The sequence below is a fragment of the Trematomus bernacchii genome, unplaced genomic scaffold, assembly GCF_902827165.1.
Source record: "Trematomus bernacchii unplaced genomic scaffold, fTreBer1.1, whole genome shotgun sequence".
Lineage (NCBI taxonomy): Eukaryota > Metazoa > Chordata > Actinopteri > Perciformes > Nototheniidae > Trematomus > Trematomus bernacchii.
Genome location: NW_022988043.1, coordinates 12,579,271 through 12,597,819, shown reverse-complemented (window position 1 = coordinate 12,597,819; position 18,549 = coordinate 12,579,271). Strand labels below are relative to the sequence as shown.

Genomic DNA, 18,549 nt, shown 5'->3' with positions numbered 1-18,549 from the left:
TTTGTGAAGAAGTTTGGTCCAAAACCTGTTTGTTTTTGTGTGCTGTATGCAAACATAAAAAGGGGAAACTAACATCACCCTTTTCAAAGTTAGATCTAAACATCAGAGCTAGAGATGCTATGAGATACAAGACCACAGAGATGTGATTAGCTATGATATTGTGATACAATCATGGCGTATCTGCCCCTGAGGTGTGAAAGCATTTAAAGACAATGGTGACCTGATACCAGAGGTGTGGACTCGAGTCACATGACTTGGACTCGAGTCAGACTCGAGTCACCAATTTGATGACTTTGGACTCGACTTGACAAAATCACAAAACACTTGCGACTCGACTTGGACTTGAACACCAATGACTCGGGACTTGACTTGGACTTGAGCCTTCTGACTTGAGGTGACTTGATAATTTAATTCAGAGGTCTCCAACACGCCGATCGCAAGATGCCGCTAGAAGAGCAGACTCCTGTCGGGGAGAGCAGAATCTCCAGCCGCTTCTACTCTTGCTGAGAATCCTTGCAGGCAGGGGCGGGTCTTTATTTAGCTGGGCCACCATGCGGCCAATCATATGTGAGGACACACTAGGATCATACCATTATGTGAAAGAAGGGTGGGGGGCAGACGCTCCAAAGACAGCAGGTGTAGTGGTACAGGCCAGCTACAGAGAGCGACGGGGAGACAGATTTAAATGCAAGCGCGTCGGAAAAAGTCAAGAAATTAGCGAAAACCGAAAAAAGAAGCAGCATCTGGCTGCATTTCAATGATATTGGAGAAAGCAAAGCTGAGTGCAGGATTTGTAAAATGAAAATAACCTTCAGAGCAGCAAAACCTTTTTTTTGGTAACCACTCAGGATTTATTGTCAGAGGTGGGAGAAGTTCAGATCTTGTACTTGAGTAAAAGTACCAGAGTGTAGGAATACTCGGTTACAATAAAAAGTCCTGCATTCAAAATGTTACAAGTAAAAGTACAAAAGTATTATCATCAAAATATACTTAAAGTACCACCTGCAGAGGGATCTAGATTCAGGTGTTCTTTTCCCCATAAAGACCGCCTCGCTGCACATTATCCCTTGCATAAAGATAGAAGTGGGTCCCTTATAACATGTTGTACACAGTGGAAATAAACATTCTGGTTACCTCAACATCAGGGATCTTATCAATTAAACTCCTTCTGAATCAAACCGTCACGGTAGCATTACCTTACTGATCCCTCTTACAATAGAAGAAAACACGTTACTTTACCAGCAGAGAGAAAATAGATTATTACAGTATTAATGTGACTAATAAAGAGCAGTTTAAGTATTATTCTGTTGATGGGTGTCATTACATTTGGTGAAAAGCACATAATGACTTGTTTAAGACTCGTTTTGTCAAAGTTTAGGACTTGGACTTGACTTGAACTTGAGCACAAAGACTTGAGACTTGACTCGGACTTGAGCACAAAGACTTGAGACTTGACTCGGACTTGCAAAACAATGACTTGGTCCCACCTCTGCCTGATACAGTATCTACTACAGCTGTCGAATGTGTTTGAATGGACTTCTAAGAACTCAGTTTGATTATTTTTCATTATTAACTTCTAGATGATGACCACAGTGTTATCCAGTCTTGTTTATAGTGCTTTATTGAACAGGGAATGGGGGCCAAGATTGTATCAAGAGACTTTAAGCCCCCTCACTGTCCCTGTTGATCCAAAGTGGCGGGACTGCAGGGCCCATTATCTAACAAACATGATAAGCTCCACTGTGCAAGTCACCACAGGCTGTTGTCCGCACGTCGAGGTGTGTGTCTAGGTGTCTCGAGGACTCGAACGTTGGCAAACGTGGAAAGTTTCAGGCCGATCGGACAACGTACATGGGATTTACAGCAGTATCATAAACATTGTGTTTGATGGCGAGTGATCTGTCGCCATGGCAACGGCATTTGATGACACCCCATAATATGCCTAGATGTGTTGAGGGCTGCATCGTTATCAAACCTGTGAAGTTCTGGGCCGTTTGGACCATGTTAACTGGAGTTATGAGAAAACCGTGTTTCACGGCGACCATTTTGTTACCATGGCAACGGCATTTGACGAAATCTCAAAACTGACACATATATGTCTTTAGGGCTGTACCGTTAGCACACATGTAAAATTTGAACACTTTTTTACCATTTACACAGGAGTTATAGCAATATCATGCTTAACGGCGAGGGATGCGTTGCCATGGCAACAGCTTTAGAGGAAAATTCACTATTGTCATATTGAGGTGTTGAGGGCCGGACTAGTAGCCATCATCTGAAGTCTGGTGCAGTTTGGATCATTTTCCATTGACTTAAGACCAGTGGCGTCGCCTGGCCTGGGCATCCGGGGCTTTAGCCCCGAATGTTTTTTCTCTAGCCCCGGACAATTCTCCCTCAATAATATAATACATTAACTGTGCTTTACGTGAACCTCATCATGACACAAGAGAGGACGGCAGCACTGTAATTTCCCGTGTTCAGTGAATGCAACAGAGGCATGACACCAGACCAATCAGAGAGTTGCATGGGTGCACGTGTGCTTGTGTCATTCAAGCTCGGCTCTGTGTGTGTGTGACAATAGCGCATTTAGTGTGAGAGAGAGAGAGAGAGGGAGAGAGGGGGAGGGAGGGACCGGTGCCAGCATGGACCGTGTTGTTAGCATCTGGTTTGCTAGCTGCACTAATGGACATAAGGAGCTGTTTCCACAAGAAGCTGGAGGAGAGTCCTCTCCTCTCAGACTGAGAGACTCAGATGAGCTAAAGGACTCTCTGAGTGTTTAGATACATAACTTTAGTCTAAGTTATCTCAGTGGGTCTCAAACGGTTTGGTCACAAATTATTCAAAAGATTATTTCCACGGCACACCTTCATATGATCATTATAGTTATAAAAAAAATAAGAGAATAAAGGAAAAACAGTTATGAAATACTATATGGCAGTAAAACAAGAATAGAGTTTAAAAGGGGAGTGATTAGTAAAATATCCATAAAGAAAAAGTAAATCTGTTTACAGTTCTGCTTCATATGGGTGTTGAGAGAGGTATCCATAGATCTCTTCATTTTGCTCTCAAAGTGCACCAGATTGATGCATTTAACTTCAATATTTAAAAAAAAATCTTCCCGGGGGAGCACCCCCCCGGACCCCCCTAGAGGAGGTGAGCCCCCCACTCATAAAAAATACCACTTTACCCCTGCCTATAGGCCGTGAGCTGATTATCAAGCCTTCATTGTAACAGTCGCGGGTGTACTGTGTGTGTGTGCGTGTGGGGAGTGTTGCAGTAGAATATTCCACTGTAGTGCCGCCGCCACTGTGGGCTAAGCCCTGAATGTTTTCAGGTCCAGGCGACGCCCCTGCTTAAGACAACATTGTGTTTTGTGGCGAGGGATGCGTTGCCATGGAAACGGCATATGATGACATCCCATAATTGGCGTAGAGCTGTTGAGGGCCGGACCATTAGCCATCATCTGATGTCTGGTGCCGTTTGGACGTTTTTCCAGTGAGTTAGGACAACACAGTGTTTCATGGCGAGGGATCTGTCGCCATGGCTACGGCATATGATGACATCCCATAATTGGCGTAGAGCTGTTGAGGGCCGGACCATTAGCCATCATATGAAGTCTGGTGCAGTTTGGATCATTTTCCATTGACTTAAGATAACACTGTTTCATGGCGAGGGATGCGTTGCCATGGAAACGGCATACGGTGAGATCTCAGATTTCTCGTAGAGCTGTTGAGGGCCAGACCATTAGCCATCATCTGAAGTCTGGTGCAGTTTGGATCATCTTCCATTGACTTAAGACAACATTGTGTTTTTTGGCGAGGGATGCGTTGCCATGGCAACGGCATATGGTGACATCCCATAATTGGCGTAGAGCTGTTGAGGGCCGGACCATTAGCCATTATCTGTAGTCTGATGCAGTTTGGATCATCTTCCATTGACTTAAGACAACATTGTGTTTTTTGGCGAGGGATGCGTTGCCATGGAAACGGCATATGATGACATCCCATAATTGGCGTAGAGCTGTTCAGGGCCGGACCATTAGCCACCATCTGAAGTCTGGTGCAGTTTGGACAATTTTCATAGGAGTAACGGAAACATCAGGTTTTTTGGCGAGGGATGTGTTGCCATGGAAACGGCATATTATGACATCCCATAATTGGCGTAGAGCTGTTGAGGGCTGGATCATTAGCCATCATCTGAAGTCTGGTGCAGTTTGGATCATTTTCCATTGACTTAAGACAACATTGTGTTTTACGGCGAGGGATCTGTCGCCATGGCAACGGCATATGATGACATCCCATAATCGGCGTAGAGCTGTTGAAGGCCGGACCATTAACTGTCATCTGAAGTCTGGTGCAGTTTGGACCATTTTCCATTGACTTAAGACAACATTGTGTTTTACGGCGAGGGATGCGTTGCCATGGAAACGGCATACGGTGAGATCTCAGATTTCACGTAGAGCTGTTGAGGGCCGGACCATTAACTGTCATCTGAAGTCTGGTGCCGTTTGGAAGGTTTTCCATTGAATTAAGACAACATCGTGTTTTATGGCGAGTGATGCGTTGCCATGGAAACGGTATACGGTGAGATCTCAGATTTCACGTAGAGCTGTTGAGGGCCGGACCATTAACTGTCATCTGAGGTCTGGTGCCGTTTCGACCATTTCCCATTGACTTAAGACAACATTGTGTTTTATGGCGAGTGATGCGTTGCCATGGAAACGGCATACGGTGAGATCTCAGATTTCACGTAGAGCTGTTGAGGGCCGGACCATTAACTGTCATCTGAAGTCTGGTGCAGTTTGGAACCTTTTCCATTGAATTAAGACAACATCGTGTTTTATGGCGAGTGATGCGTTGCCATGGAAACGGCATACGGTGAGATCTCAGATTTCACGTAGAGCTGTTGAGGGCCGGACCATTAACTGTCATCTGAAGTCTGGTGCAGTTTGGAACCTTTTCCATTGAATTAAAACAACATCGTGTTTTATGGCGAGTGATGCGTTGCCATGGAAACGGCATACGGTGAGATCTCAGATTTCGCGTAGAGCTGTTGAGGGCCGGACCATTAACTGTCATCTGAAGTCTGGTGCAGTTTGGAACCTTTTCCATTGAATTAAGACAACATCGTGTTTTATGGCGAGTGATGCGTTGCCATGGAAACGGCATACGGTGAGATCTCAGATTTCGCGTAGAGCTGTTGAGTCATGGACCAGTGATGTAAAAGTGAAGATTGGGGGACGATGGGACCGTGTCCATTGGATTTAATGTCTCGAGATGCTACCCGACGAATTTCGAGTCATACGGATAAAGTCCCTGGGAGAAGATAGATTTTGCTACGCCCACGTCACTGTAGGCCGTGGGCTACCTACTGTCATGATTTAGGCCACTTTTAATGGGCTTTTACCCCTATTTTCCCCTGTTTTTAGTGGGTTTTGCATGGTTATCGCTCGCTTCGCGAGCGACTAAATTGATCGTAACGATATTAATTATGCGAGTTGCAATCACGTGGGCTTAATTCTACGTGACTGGGCTCGCGCGGACTATCTGCCGTCACTATTTCCGAACCTTTTCTGTGCTTTTGCCGGTCGGCTGCGCGACCGATTTCAATAGGGTCTTCGCCGACCTATGGTCTCAGACCCTAATAATAATAATAATACATTACATTTATAAAGCGCTTTTCCTGGTGCTCAAAGCGCTTACAAGCAAGTAAAACAAAATAACAACAAAAGTAGAAAGTGCTAAGCTAGGAGGAATAAGGACAAGGGGTTAGTTGATTAGGAGTTGAAGGCAAGAGTGAAAAGGTGAGTTTTGAGGGATTGTTTGAATGATGGGACGGTGTTGGCGGATCTGACGTGGCTGGGGAGGGAGTTCCAGAGTGTGGGGGAGGCTGCTGCGAAGGCCCTGTCACCCCAGGTCCGGAGCTTTGTCCTGATGGGCTGCAGTAGGTTAGCTTCAGCAGACCTGAGGCGACGGGTGGGGGTGTGTCGTTGGATGAGGTCACAGAGGTAGGGGGGGGCAAGGTTGTTGAGGGCTTTGAAAGTGAAAAGTAATATTTTAAAGTCAATGCGGTGTTTGATGGGGAGTCAGTGGAGGTCATGGAGGATAGGGGTGATGTGGTCGGAGCATCGGGTGGAGGTGAGCAAGTGGGCAGCTGAGTTTTGGACATATTGAAGTTTTTTTTAGTATGAATGCAGGTGATCCAAAAAGTATGCTGTTGCAGTAATCCAGTCGGGATGTTATAAAGGCATGGATCAGAGTTTCAGCAGCGGTCGATGAGAGGGAGGGTCTAATGCGGGCGATGTTCTTTAAATGGAAGAAAGCGTTTTTTGTGACCTGGTTGACGTGAGGGAGGAAAGTGAGGGTGGGGTCGAGGATGATGCCAAGGTTACGGATGTGAGTGGAGGGGTTGACAATGGAGCCATCGATGGTAAGAGAAAAATCTTGGGTTGAGCGGGTAAGTGAGTTTGGGCCAATGATTATAAGTTCCTATTTTTCACAGTTAAGTTTTAGAAAATTGTTTTGCATCCACATTTTAATGTCAGTGAGGCAGGTGCTGAGCTGGGAGTGTGTGGTTGGAGAAATTGATTTTGTTGAGAGGTAGAGCTGTGTGTCATCAGCATAACTGGAGTTGGTGTTGACGGAGGATTTGTCCAATTGGGAGGATATAGATGATGAACAGAAGGGGACCAAGTACAGAACCCTGAGGGACGCCATGATTGACGGGGGCTGTGGGGGATTTGGAGTTGTTAATGGAGATGAATGGATGTATGTCAGAGAGATAGGATTGAATGAAGTGTAAAGTGAAGGTTCCCTTTAAAAACTCCAGCAGACAGACAGAGGAAGAAACTATTTTGTGCAGACCTGAACATGACAACGGTAAGGAGGGGGGTTAATTTATTTACAAGTCCCAGTTTACCCCTTTAATCTTATCAATGTTTTTGAGATAACTATGAGGGGCCGTGTAAGCCAAAATTCAAACTAACCTCGCGCACACACTACTGAAAACATCTGGCCTTGCACACACACTACTGAAATACTCTCACATTCACTACTGAACACCTCACACAACTGAAAATTAAACCTCACACACATACTACTGAAAATTAACCTCACACACATACTACTGAGAATTAACCTCACACACACGCAACTGAAAATTAACCTCACACACACACTATTGAAATCTTCTCACATTCACTACTGAACACCTCGCACACACACACACTACTGAAAACATCTGGCCTTGCACACACACTACTGAAATACTCTCACATTCACTACTGAACACCTCACACAACTGAAAATTAAACCTCACACACATACTACTGAAAATTAACCTCACACACATACTACTGAGAATTAACCTCACACACACACGCAACTGAAAATTAACCTCACACACACACTATTGAAATCTTCTCACATTCACTACTGAACACCTCACACACACTACTGAAAACATCTGGCCTTGCACACACACTACTGAAATACTCTCACATTCACTACTGAACACCTCACACAACTGAAAATGAACCTCACACACACACACTCCGCAAAACATTTTACTGAAAGATTCTCAGTAGGGAATGTGCATGTGTTTCACCTATGTGTGTGAGGGGGATTCTTGCTGTAACGGAAGTCATTGTAATGAAACGGAAGTAACAAAGAACAATGCTGCAGTGATACAGTAGGTGGCGATAATTCTCGTCTACTCTGTAAGTCGCCATTAAAGAAAAAGAATGAAACAGAAGGTCCAATTCAGCATGGATTTATAGAGAAACAGCACCGCGGCCGTAGGCTGGACCCTGAACCGAGCAGTCTACAAACTGAGACGGTCTGGTCTATGGAGGTGTTCTTGTTTACATCACCTGGCGCAGCTCGTGAGGTGGCCTAGCAACCCGCTAGCAACATGCACAGTTGCAATAAGCTAACAAGCTAACTAAACCGAAATTGAGCCAGAACCTTTTCTTTTTTGTTTTACCATTTATTGAAGTGATTGATATTTTCAGGCTGAGAGGACAATGGCCATTAAATATGGTTGATTAAGCTGTGTACTTCTAGCCAACAGGTATGTTAGCATTAGTTAGTTAACAGTAAGTAAATATAGGAGTAACCAATGTACTCCAGCCTGATCCAAATAAGGCTAACCTACGTCTGTTGCTCCCGGTCTGCACGTTTTACGTTGCTTAAGGTATAAGTGAACATGAAACTATTCAGCAAAACGTTCATTAATAATCTAAAGTATTGAGTTTTTGGGATAATACTTGCATACAAATCTATAAATGCCTTCAGGTTTCTAAAATATATAATATGTGGTAAATTCAACAGTGGATCCAGCAAAGATTCACATTTTTGCTTGATTTTAGTTATTGACTTTTTGCTGTCACTTAATTATACTTTTAATAAATTCAAGTCAAGCTTACATGTGATGGTAGCTAGTTAGTGCTCTTACCTGTGTGCCTCCTCTGCAACCAGACTGTATTAAAACTCTTAAGTACCAGTTCTATCTACTTTAAACAATTAAAAAGACAAAATCAACTACATTTATTGATATACCAATCTTTATTTTTGGGGTCTCTTCTTCTTTTAAATTAAACTTTCAGACGTTAAAATACAGTAATAGTATTGTTTATTTAAAAAATACTGAGCCACTCCTAACAGTTAACTTCATATTTATTGTTGTCTAAAGCATTTATTACACACATTTTCCCCTTTCATATTCACAGTGTGGATCAATTGAGACAGCGTGGTATCCAGAGAGCTGCAGAGACTTTGGGAGGAACCTCAGTGTGACTGATGTCCTGTCTGTGGGTTTGGCCGGAGAAGACTGAGGTGGAGCGGTCTTTCTCTGGGAGGAGGACCAGGCTTGATGAAGAAAACCACCAAACTGCATATGTGAGCCCATACTGGGCACAGCTGTCACAAACAAATGATGGTCCTGTTTGACTACACACTATTCAGTGTGCAGATATTTGTGTTCACAATAAAAGTGTAGTTTCTTAGTGAATGTCCTGTATTGGTCTTTAATCTCATATCAGCTTTTCATTTTCTTCTTGCCCCTCGGAGAAAACGGTGTGGCAGTTGTGTCCTTCAGGTATGTCCTTTCCTAACAGAAATGACAAGAAACATAAAACCTAATTATTGCAGAGCAAGTGTGTTATTTATGAAAGAGGTTTGTTTATTAAGCGGCTGTAGAAATAATATATCTTTTATTTTAATGTGTTTTTTAAATTCATCACATTGTACTAAAAAGATAATCAGATTATGAATGAACAGTCTGCAGTTAATCAACATTAAAATATATGTTATTATTAAAATAATATTCAACTGTTATCAGAACTTAGTGTAAATGTAGTATCATGCTGTTCGGTTGTCTCACTGCAAGAACCACTTTTACCACGTCTTTTACAGACAATATGTAGAGACAAATGGTAGCAATTCTCACAATGTAAAATAATAATTGCCTTAAATACATTGAAATGTGAAAGCTGACAAAAAAATCATGTTGCTTAGTAAAATCGAAATGTAACTTTTTACAAGCAAGGAACACTCAACTTCCCTGATGTCAGTGTTTAGTCATGTTCAATGGAATGTATATCAGTGTATTGTTACTTTATCTATTTAAACCAGAACGTTTCTCGATTAATTGTACAGTATGAAAGGGGTCTTTGTACCTTTCACTCCATGCTGAAGTTCACTGCTTCTAGGAATATAGGTCTGTCTCTCGTGTTCAGCATCCTCTGGTCTGTCTGCATCACCTGGAAACTTTAAACAAACAGATAGTAAAGTAACAATGTGTTGGTCACAAACTTTTTTACATGCAAACGTCATGTCATAATTGTTTTGTTATCCTTATAAAAAGTGCTGGATATCACAGCCCTTACTGTATCTTATCAGTTGGATTGTGTATTATTGTATAGTTGGGGTCCTTTTTATTTTACTGTTATTTTGGAATCTTTTTTCATGAGACATTCAAATTAAATATTTGTCCTATGCCATATTCACATTCATTTGTAACACACACGTAAGGGTAAAAGACAAACATCTTTAACAAATGTAATGCAATGAATACGCTTAATTGTCACAAAAGCACACATAACTTCATATCTAATATTTAAACAAATCATTTCCTTGTCCCTAAAGCATTGACTGAGCCATTTTTCATCCTTAAATGCAGGCATTAAGTTACATGTTCACGTTCTGCTACCACAATAAGTCGGTGTCTCCAGTGTAATGATAATAAAATGCTAAGTAAGTATTGGTAATAATATTAATAAAAACAACAAGATTTGGGTTCGTTCGTTTAATATGATGAACCAGTAAGCTTCAATAATCAACTCCAGCTCAACAAACCATATTGCAATATCTACGTTAACGTTATTTCTGGAACCAACAGGAAATGTGAGATTCATATTTTTTTAAATACACAGATCTTATAGTGAGGTTAATCTCATATACAGTACGCTGGTCTTCAACACTACTGTGACGCTAGCTGTCTGCATCGTCGAGCATAGCTAATTTAAATTAACAATAACAATGCATAAAGTTACCTAACTAGCAAACTAACGAGGATGACCGTATTTTACCATCGTCACACAGAAGCCTTTTGTTCTACAATATAATCGTTCTTACATTTTTTACACTTCTCTATTATAACTTGGATGCTACGGATAGCATCGTTAGCACAGATGTAGCTTAGCTGAATAAAAACACCAGTAAGAAATAAAGTGCTTGAATTTCACTTACCGAAGAAACTGCATTCATGGACGGTCTGTTTGAACCGCAGAGCCATAAGATAAGTCCGATATTTCATTGAAGAATACTCCACCAGGCATCAACACAACAAACACGTCCAAGTTCAAGTTGTGTTCTCCGGATCAGCTGAGCCCCTGTAGCAGCCTGGAGCTAATGAAGCTAACGGGGCTAACGGAGCTAGCAGAGAGACCACTAGCAGTTTGGTACTTCCGTTTCATTACAATGACTTCCGTTACAGCAAGAATCCCCCTCACACACACATAGGTGAAACACATGCACATTCCCTACTGAGAACCTTTCAGTAAAATGTTTTCAGTAGTATGTGTGCAAGGTATAATTTTCAGTAATGTGTGCTTGAGTATTTCAGTAGTGTTTGTGCAAGGCCAGATGTTTTCAGTAGTGTGTGTGCGAGGTGAGTTTGACATCTATAACACACACATTCAAAACACACACAGATTGGAGGGGAGATGGGGGGGAAGGAGGCATGAAGTACCTTTCTCTCCGTCTATCTCTTCCTTTTGACCCTCCCTCGCTCCCTCCAATCTTTCTAATGAGATTCCCACAGAGCTTGAGTCATTTAGCTAATGGATTTCCCTCCCGCAATATCCCACACACACACACACACACACACACACACACACACACACACACACACACACACACACACAACACACACACCATCTACACACACACACACACACACACACACACACACACACACACACACACACACACACACACACACACACACACACACACACACACACACACACACACACCACACACACACACACACACACACACACACACACACACACACACACACACACACACACCACACACACACACACACACACACACACACACACACACACAACACACACACACCACACACACACACCACACACACACACACACACACACACACACACACACACACACCAATGTAAGGCAATATGAGCTATTGAACCGCAACCATAGACTTTAGTGACTTTGAAAATGAAGGATCTTTTCCAAACAAAGATTGTGTCTTAAGTTTGCATAATACGATTTGTAGGCTTTGACATTTCTGCACGACCACAATACTTAATTCAGAATGCTATTTTGACACATATTTTACAAATATGGAGCCTCCAGGGATTTGGATATTGCACTAGTCCATATAGTGATGTCTATAAAATTGCTATTAATTGTTCAGCCCTAAATTTGAGCTTCAATTACCCCTTTTATGAAAATAAATCACACTTTAACTCTTACATTTTCTCCAGCCCCGCATTTTTACCCTTAAGTATTTCTATAACCTCTGAACTATTGAGCCTGTTCTGTCATCTTCATCCACACAAACTGTTTGTAACAAAGGCTTGATATAGGACAGGGTCAATTCAACTTAAGCAAAAACAACAGTTGCTTCAAAGATCGAAAGGTTCAGACATCTTAGATGATACTATTTGACAACCTCAGTGATACTGAAGCCCCAGATACTGACACAGCACAAACAGCTCGATACACAGCGAGTTGTGTCACAGTACAGAAAATGAAACCGAGACAGTGATGGATAGGACTCGGTGAAGTTAGACATTCATACTGGGTTCATACAGACAATGTACAAATTAATAGCTGAAGACTACTTTAATATGTTTAATACTTTCTTGTGACAAACTGCTAATGTTAAGCGTGTGGGAGACATTGTTGTTACATTATAATAATTTGGTTCTTGTAAAAGACTACTATCAAAATAAATATTGTTGGCAGTACTACAAGTGGAATAGATGGTAAATGGACTGTACTTATATAGCGCTGTATCAGGTCTTTTCAACCCCTCAAAGCGCTTACTACAAGTAATTCACCCTTTCACACCTCATTCAAGCAGTACCACTTGCTCTAGGGAAGCTAACATTCACACACACCGTTGGCCATCAGGAGAAACTCAGGGTTAAGTATATTTCCCAAGGATCGACATGTTGACTGCAAGGGCTGGGATCGAACCCACAACCTTCTTGTTGAAAGAAGAACGCACTCCCTCACAGCCACATTCACTCTTAGATAGGTGCAGTATACATTCATAAAAAGTTAGATCTAAACTTGAATTGAGCTAATTTACCAAACAGCTAATTGTTGATGCTTCTGATAGACATTATTTTGACCACAGTATGTTGGCCATCTTTTAGTAACTTAACCCTAGATAGCTGAGCAGTTCGAACAGCTCATTATGCATTTCCACACCCGGCGATATGGCAAAATACTACGAAAGTGAAAGAGATAAGCTCTTCAAAAACTTTAAGACTTACACATTTCAATAACTTGCATAAGAGCTCCAGTTGCTGCATAGTGCTGCTCCATGGCAGTTTATACTGTTTAGTTTGCAGGTATGTGTAGCTCAGGATGAATGTACTGTACATTGGGGTGTTGCAGAGAAACATGCATCCTCAGCCTCCTTGTACAAATATAGACTTTGAAAAAATAAATGGAGACTTTGAGAAAGAGCAGCGGCATGTGCCAAGACACACAGATTCAAACCGAAAGAGCCAATGTTTAGGTTGTGTTGCAAAACGTTTCAAATAAAGAGGCAATAAGGAAGGAGAAGATTAAAAAAAGATTGGATACAAAGGAGAACAAAGGAGAGCCCTTAACCTCTCTTCCTGCTAATTCTGTTGGTTATTAACTATCACTTGGCTAATAGAAAAAGTTATATAGAAATGGCTGATGCTATTTCTCCATACTCTCTCGTTTCCCTCCGTTACGTCAGAGAGCAATTTAGAATAACTTTAAGAAGGGCGTAAAAACCTTTCTTTTTAAAAAAGCCTTTTATTAAACTTGTGTTTTTAAAGGTAGGGTAGGTAAGTTTGAGAAACCATCTCGAGATCGCTAGAATTTGAAAATACACAACCGGAGAAAATCTGCCACTTCCTTACAGAGCCCCTCCTTCAACACACACGAACGCGCACATGACCAATGAGGGCACGAGATAAGTTTGTGCACAGATGGAAGGCTGACGGGCAGGTAGGCCATCCAGTTATTTTAGCCGGGCCGGCTAAAATGATTGGTCGTGCTTTTTACAGTATTACATTTTTTTATGGATTTTTTGTCAAAGCACTTAAGATATTCATTGCTATCGGGATGTTAAGAGCATTCCATGGAATATAACAAAAAGTGTATCTCGAGCCGGTTTCTCAAACTTACCTACCCTACCTTTAAGTAAGCATTTTATGCCCATTGTAGCACTTTGGGATTGCTTTTAGTAAAGAAAGGTGCTTTACAAATCAAATGTATTATTATCGTTATTATTTATTCATCTGAGACTCACCTACGACCCGGTCTCCAGTCTGGATCCCCATCTTCCTCATGGCTGCAGCAAACAACGCCACATCGCGCCTCAGCTCCCCATACGTCACCTTCACAATCTCATCATTTGCTTCCGCTGGTAGAAACAAGGAGGAAGTGAGACAAATGCACAGGAACAGATACAAACATATACATTTCTAAAAATGATTGTGGAAGCCGAGGACACTTTTATATATATTCTGATTGGTTTAGATGTATTAGGATTTGTGTAACATTTGATTTAAATTCTAACAATACAGTTAAAACTAAAATCCAAAACACTGAAAAATAAAAACAGGTAGACAGAGATGGAGACAGTAATAGAGATTGATAGTGTGCCAGGACAGAGACAGGCGCAGTCCTCCTTGTCTCTCTAAGTAATAGTTTCCTGACATTCACCGAGGCTCCACGGATTGATACAAATGAGCCATCCCATAATTACATTACGGCTCCTGCAGAAGGTTGTGTGCATGTGTATATATACACACAGATAGGGCAATAAAGAAGAGCCTGTCCATTATAATATGCGACAGCCCTAAGAGATAGAGGGAGCAGTGGTTAATATATTGACAAAGTGACATATGCAGCCTTGTGTCACCGCCATTTAGATTCTGTGCTCAAATGCTCAATTCTGTTATATGTTCTTGACTTCTTTCTGTTGATTTTATTTGCAAATACTAATTGTAAAGATGACAAAGTAGAAACCTCATCTCTCCCTGTATGATTTGAATGTGTGAAGGTGTTTTCTGCAGGAATATAACAAAAAATGACCGCTGTGTTGTGTGAAATGTTTTTTTTATGCATGGAATTAACACTGATCAATAAAGTCAGCATGCAGCACTGTGTAAGATTCATTTTAATCTGCATCAATTTCTTTCAATACTTACTTGCAGCATAGAGAGCTACTTTGTCTTGGTCTGCATGTTTGAGCAAGTTCTCAGCGTAGTTGAGCCGAGCTCCTTTAAACCACTCTGGCACATCTGAGACCCGTTTGGATACATCCACCACCTTGTACACACACACAAACACACACACACAGGAGAGAATCAGCACTGTAGTCAATCAAGGCCATGTATTTTAAGCTTTGGTGACCTTGCTATCACAGAATGTGAGTAAACAAATGGGATTGTGAGATAAAAGCACTAAAATCAGAAAGTAACTACTCTACACAATTATCAAGTCATTGCAACAGCTGATATTTTTACTGGACAAAATCAGTAAGCGATATGACAATTCATCATGGAATTGAATAGCCCAGCCCACTGTGCATTAATGTTAAAAGCAATTTAAATTAAAGATAACTTATCTGCTGGGACAGCAAACCTAACAAAGGGTTAAGTGGCTGACAAAATGAATGCTTGAAAAAAAATAATATGTGATGTGGAATTATCCATGTGTACAAATGAGGTGTCAACCTTTATTACATAACACGCCCACCAGATGACTTTATCCTGTTTCTAAACAGCATAAGGAGGCTAGACAGTAAATGAAATAATTTAAAGATAATATTTGATAAAGATGCGGTCATTTAAAAACAATCAGTGAAACCTACTTTACCAAACAGACTTTTAATGTAGCCTTGATAAGGTAGGTGCAATGCTAATGGGAACAAATGCCATTATATTTCTATATATTTATTTTTCTAGCAGCCCTTGATTAAAAAAATTTTTTTTTTTGAAAACTACTGGAAATTATGATAATTTATTTTAATTGTATTTTTAGATTTTAGTTCTTCATGTAATACTGAAAGTGGCTGTTGGATTTATGGCTGAGACCCCTCTCTCATCCAATGCTCCAGCAGAGGTTGGACTCACCTCTTCATAAGGTTTGGAGCTCACTACTCCACAGAAGCGCCACACTTCTGACCAGAAATCTGGGTAGCTGTCCACCGACCACTGGTACAGGTCATTGTAGTTGGCTAATGGACAGAGAAACAGCAATTACTAGATTCATAACACAAATATATTAATACACAGGTATGACCATCCTCTCAAACGTGAAGTTTGTACAGTTTTCAAATCAGATATAAGAACAAGTTAGTATAAGGCCAAAAAGGCAGAGTACCAGATTGTAATTCACTGATTTAAAGAGAAAGTAGTTCCCTCTATCAGCTTCTATCGGCTTTGATTACTAACCCAAATACAAACTCTACTAATAGCGTTGATGCCTGGTAAAAAGAGAATCTCCCATAAGGAATACACACATCTGCCACAGCTGTCCACTGCTCCCATCTTTCCCTCATGACATCTCTCTCTCTATCTCTTTCTTGTTCAGTACCCAGCAGAGGCCGGTTCTTCTGCATTCCTTCAACATTTCCACCTATTTGACACGTACACGTTTCAAATATGCAAATTAATTATGCCAATCTCTTTCATCAGGAACTGAGAGTGAGCGGCTGTGTGTATTGTAACAGCTATTTCATGAATAAGGGAGGGCTGACTCACATGCTATAAAAATTAATAATAGCATTAGTGTTTACGCCTGCAGTTTACTATCTCTTGTTTCTGTTTCTTAAAGCTGTTTTACAAAATGTAGAGAGGTTTTTATCAAGCAGGTTTTTATCCTGGGTTTAAAATACACAAAAACACAAGTGACAGCTTTGTTTTAGGGCAGGCCAAGATGGTGGAAGAAAGTGTTGACTTTGAACCTGTCACTGTCAGTATTAACATGATGAAGTTCAGATTGATGGTTGATTTTAATTTAATTTTTTTTATAAAAGTACTGGAGATCTGGACACATTCCAGCAGGTCTGGGGTTTCGAGGAAGTGCTCTGCTCTGTATCAGAGAACAACACTAATAATGGGGAAAGGTTCTTACGTAATTAATTTGGGGGAAGTGCTTTTTTATGTGACGTATTGTGTTTTTGTACACTGTGCAAAGACAGAGTGGCAAATAGGTTGACTTCAAAAATATTATCTAAATATGTCTCTATCTCCCTCTCTTTTCAGTACCCAGCAGAGCAGGTTATTTATAATTCTTTCAGAATTCCACCTAAATGAACACGCTTCAAAGATGCAAATAGAAAATGCTGATCTCTTTTATCAGGAACTTGGAGTGAGCTGCTGTGTGTATTTTAACAGCTGGTTTGATCAAAAAGGGAATGCTGAGTCACATGTCATAATTATTAATAATACCATTACACCTGCAGAGTGTGTATACCGGTGCAATATCTCTACAACTGAGCACCCCCTTTACATGGTTGCAAACCAAAGCTAGCTTGAAAAAGCACTGTAAAGCAGCTTTAGACAGTGGCAATTTAGAGGTATTGTAAGCCAATTGTAGGTAAGGTTATTAGATAGCAGGAGGAGGACACTGTTTCTAATTGTATATTTGACTCAGATATCCAGCTTCAGACGCTCAATACTAGCCGACATGTATAACACACTGTGTCTCTCTGTCTCTCTGTCTGTCTGGGTCGTTGTCTGCCTCCTCCCCTCCTCTCTACTCACCCAGATTAAGCCCGTAGTCCTTGTTGACCTGTATCCTAAACTTGTCCATCTGTGTGTTCTTCTTGGAGTCCGGGTACCACAGCACCTTGCTCTCCATGTCCATAATCTTCTCGCTCTTCCCTTCCGTGTCTCTAGACATCTTTTACTTTGTCACGTCCCTTTGTCAGATGAGAACCACCGGTAAGTGCGAGCTCCTTGCTGAAGCTAAACTGTCCCTGAGGAGAGCGCTTGTGTTGAATAAGATCACCGGCTATCTGCTTAGTTTGAAATGCTGGGGAATTACCGTGCGCGACAGCTAGCAGGGCTCTCTGTCAAAGGCAAGCGTGAGGCGGCCGAAGAAAACCGACAGACCACGCCCCGGCGTCATGACGTAGCAGAGCGAGCTGCGTTCAAGAAAGCAGTGTTCAAATCGTTCATTATGTACATATGGAAAAAACAAATATCTGTACAACAGTTTTCTGAAAAGCTCCGATTCCGAAACAGGGAAAAAAGTATTGTTTAATGGAGCTTTAAGAGGGTTCCGAGCACATTAATGTAAGTATGTTCCAGAAAGCTATATATCCACCTTTACTGTTAACCATTTTTAAATTCAAAAATGCTAAACTGAAAAGATGAGTTTGGTCAATTAAAAGCTTGCGAAAACCAATCATAATTTCCTTTGTATTTATTTTTTATTTATATTTCCACATGTCGACTATTTCAAGAAGCCTATAAGATACCCAGCATATGAAAATAAATTACAGATATTACAGATAAAGTGTCACTTGAAAGTTAACTATACTTTTATGTATCCAGATATTTAATGTGTAAAAATGTGTATCCAACCAAAGTATACTGATAAGTTGTTGAACTGTACGGCTTCACATTTCCACAGTATCAATCAAAATGTGAAAAGATTTAGGGGGGAAATGTAGGTATTGTGAATTATTACAATTATGTGTGCCTACATTTCAGGGGCAATTGTTATTTTTCTTCTAATTTGCTTAACTTTATTGTATGTGTATACATCTAAGACGGACGCT

At 41.0% G+C, this 18,549-nt stretch overlaps 1 protein-coding gene across 2 annotated transcripts in view; it reads right to left on the bottom strand.

The window, feature by feature from the left end:
- The window catches only part of aacs (acetoacetyl-CoA synthetase), a 59,751-nt gene extending 41,888 nt beyond the window's left edge, over positions 1–17,863 (bottom strand). The window contains exons 1-4 of one of the 2 annotated variants that reach the window (XM_034118192.1): positions 17,528–17,863; positions 15,893–15,996; positions 14,966–15,086; positions 14,062–14,175 (exon numbers count right to left, since the gene is read on the bottom strand). In XM_034118192.1, the coding sequence (XP_033974083.1) occupies positions 14,062–14,175; positions 14,966–15,086; positions 15,893–15,996; positions 17,528–17,666 (478 nt within the window). In that variant the 5' untranslated portion in view covers positions 17,667–17,863. The remainder of the gene's footprint in view (positions 1–14,061; positions 14,176–14,965; positions 15,087–15,892; positions 15,997–17,527) is intronic. The other variant, XM_034118191.1, reaches the window with a different exon arrangement.
- Between the last annotated feature and the right edge of the window lie 686 nt (positions 17,864–18,549).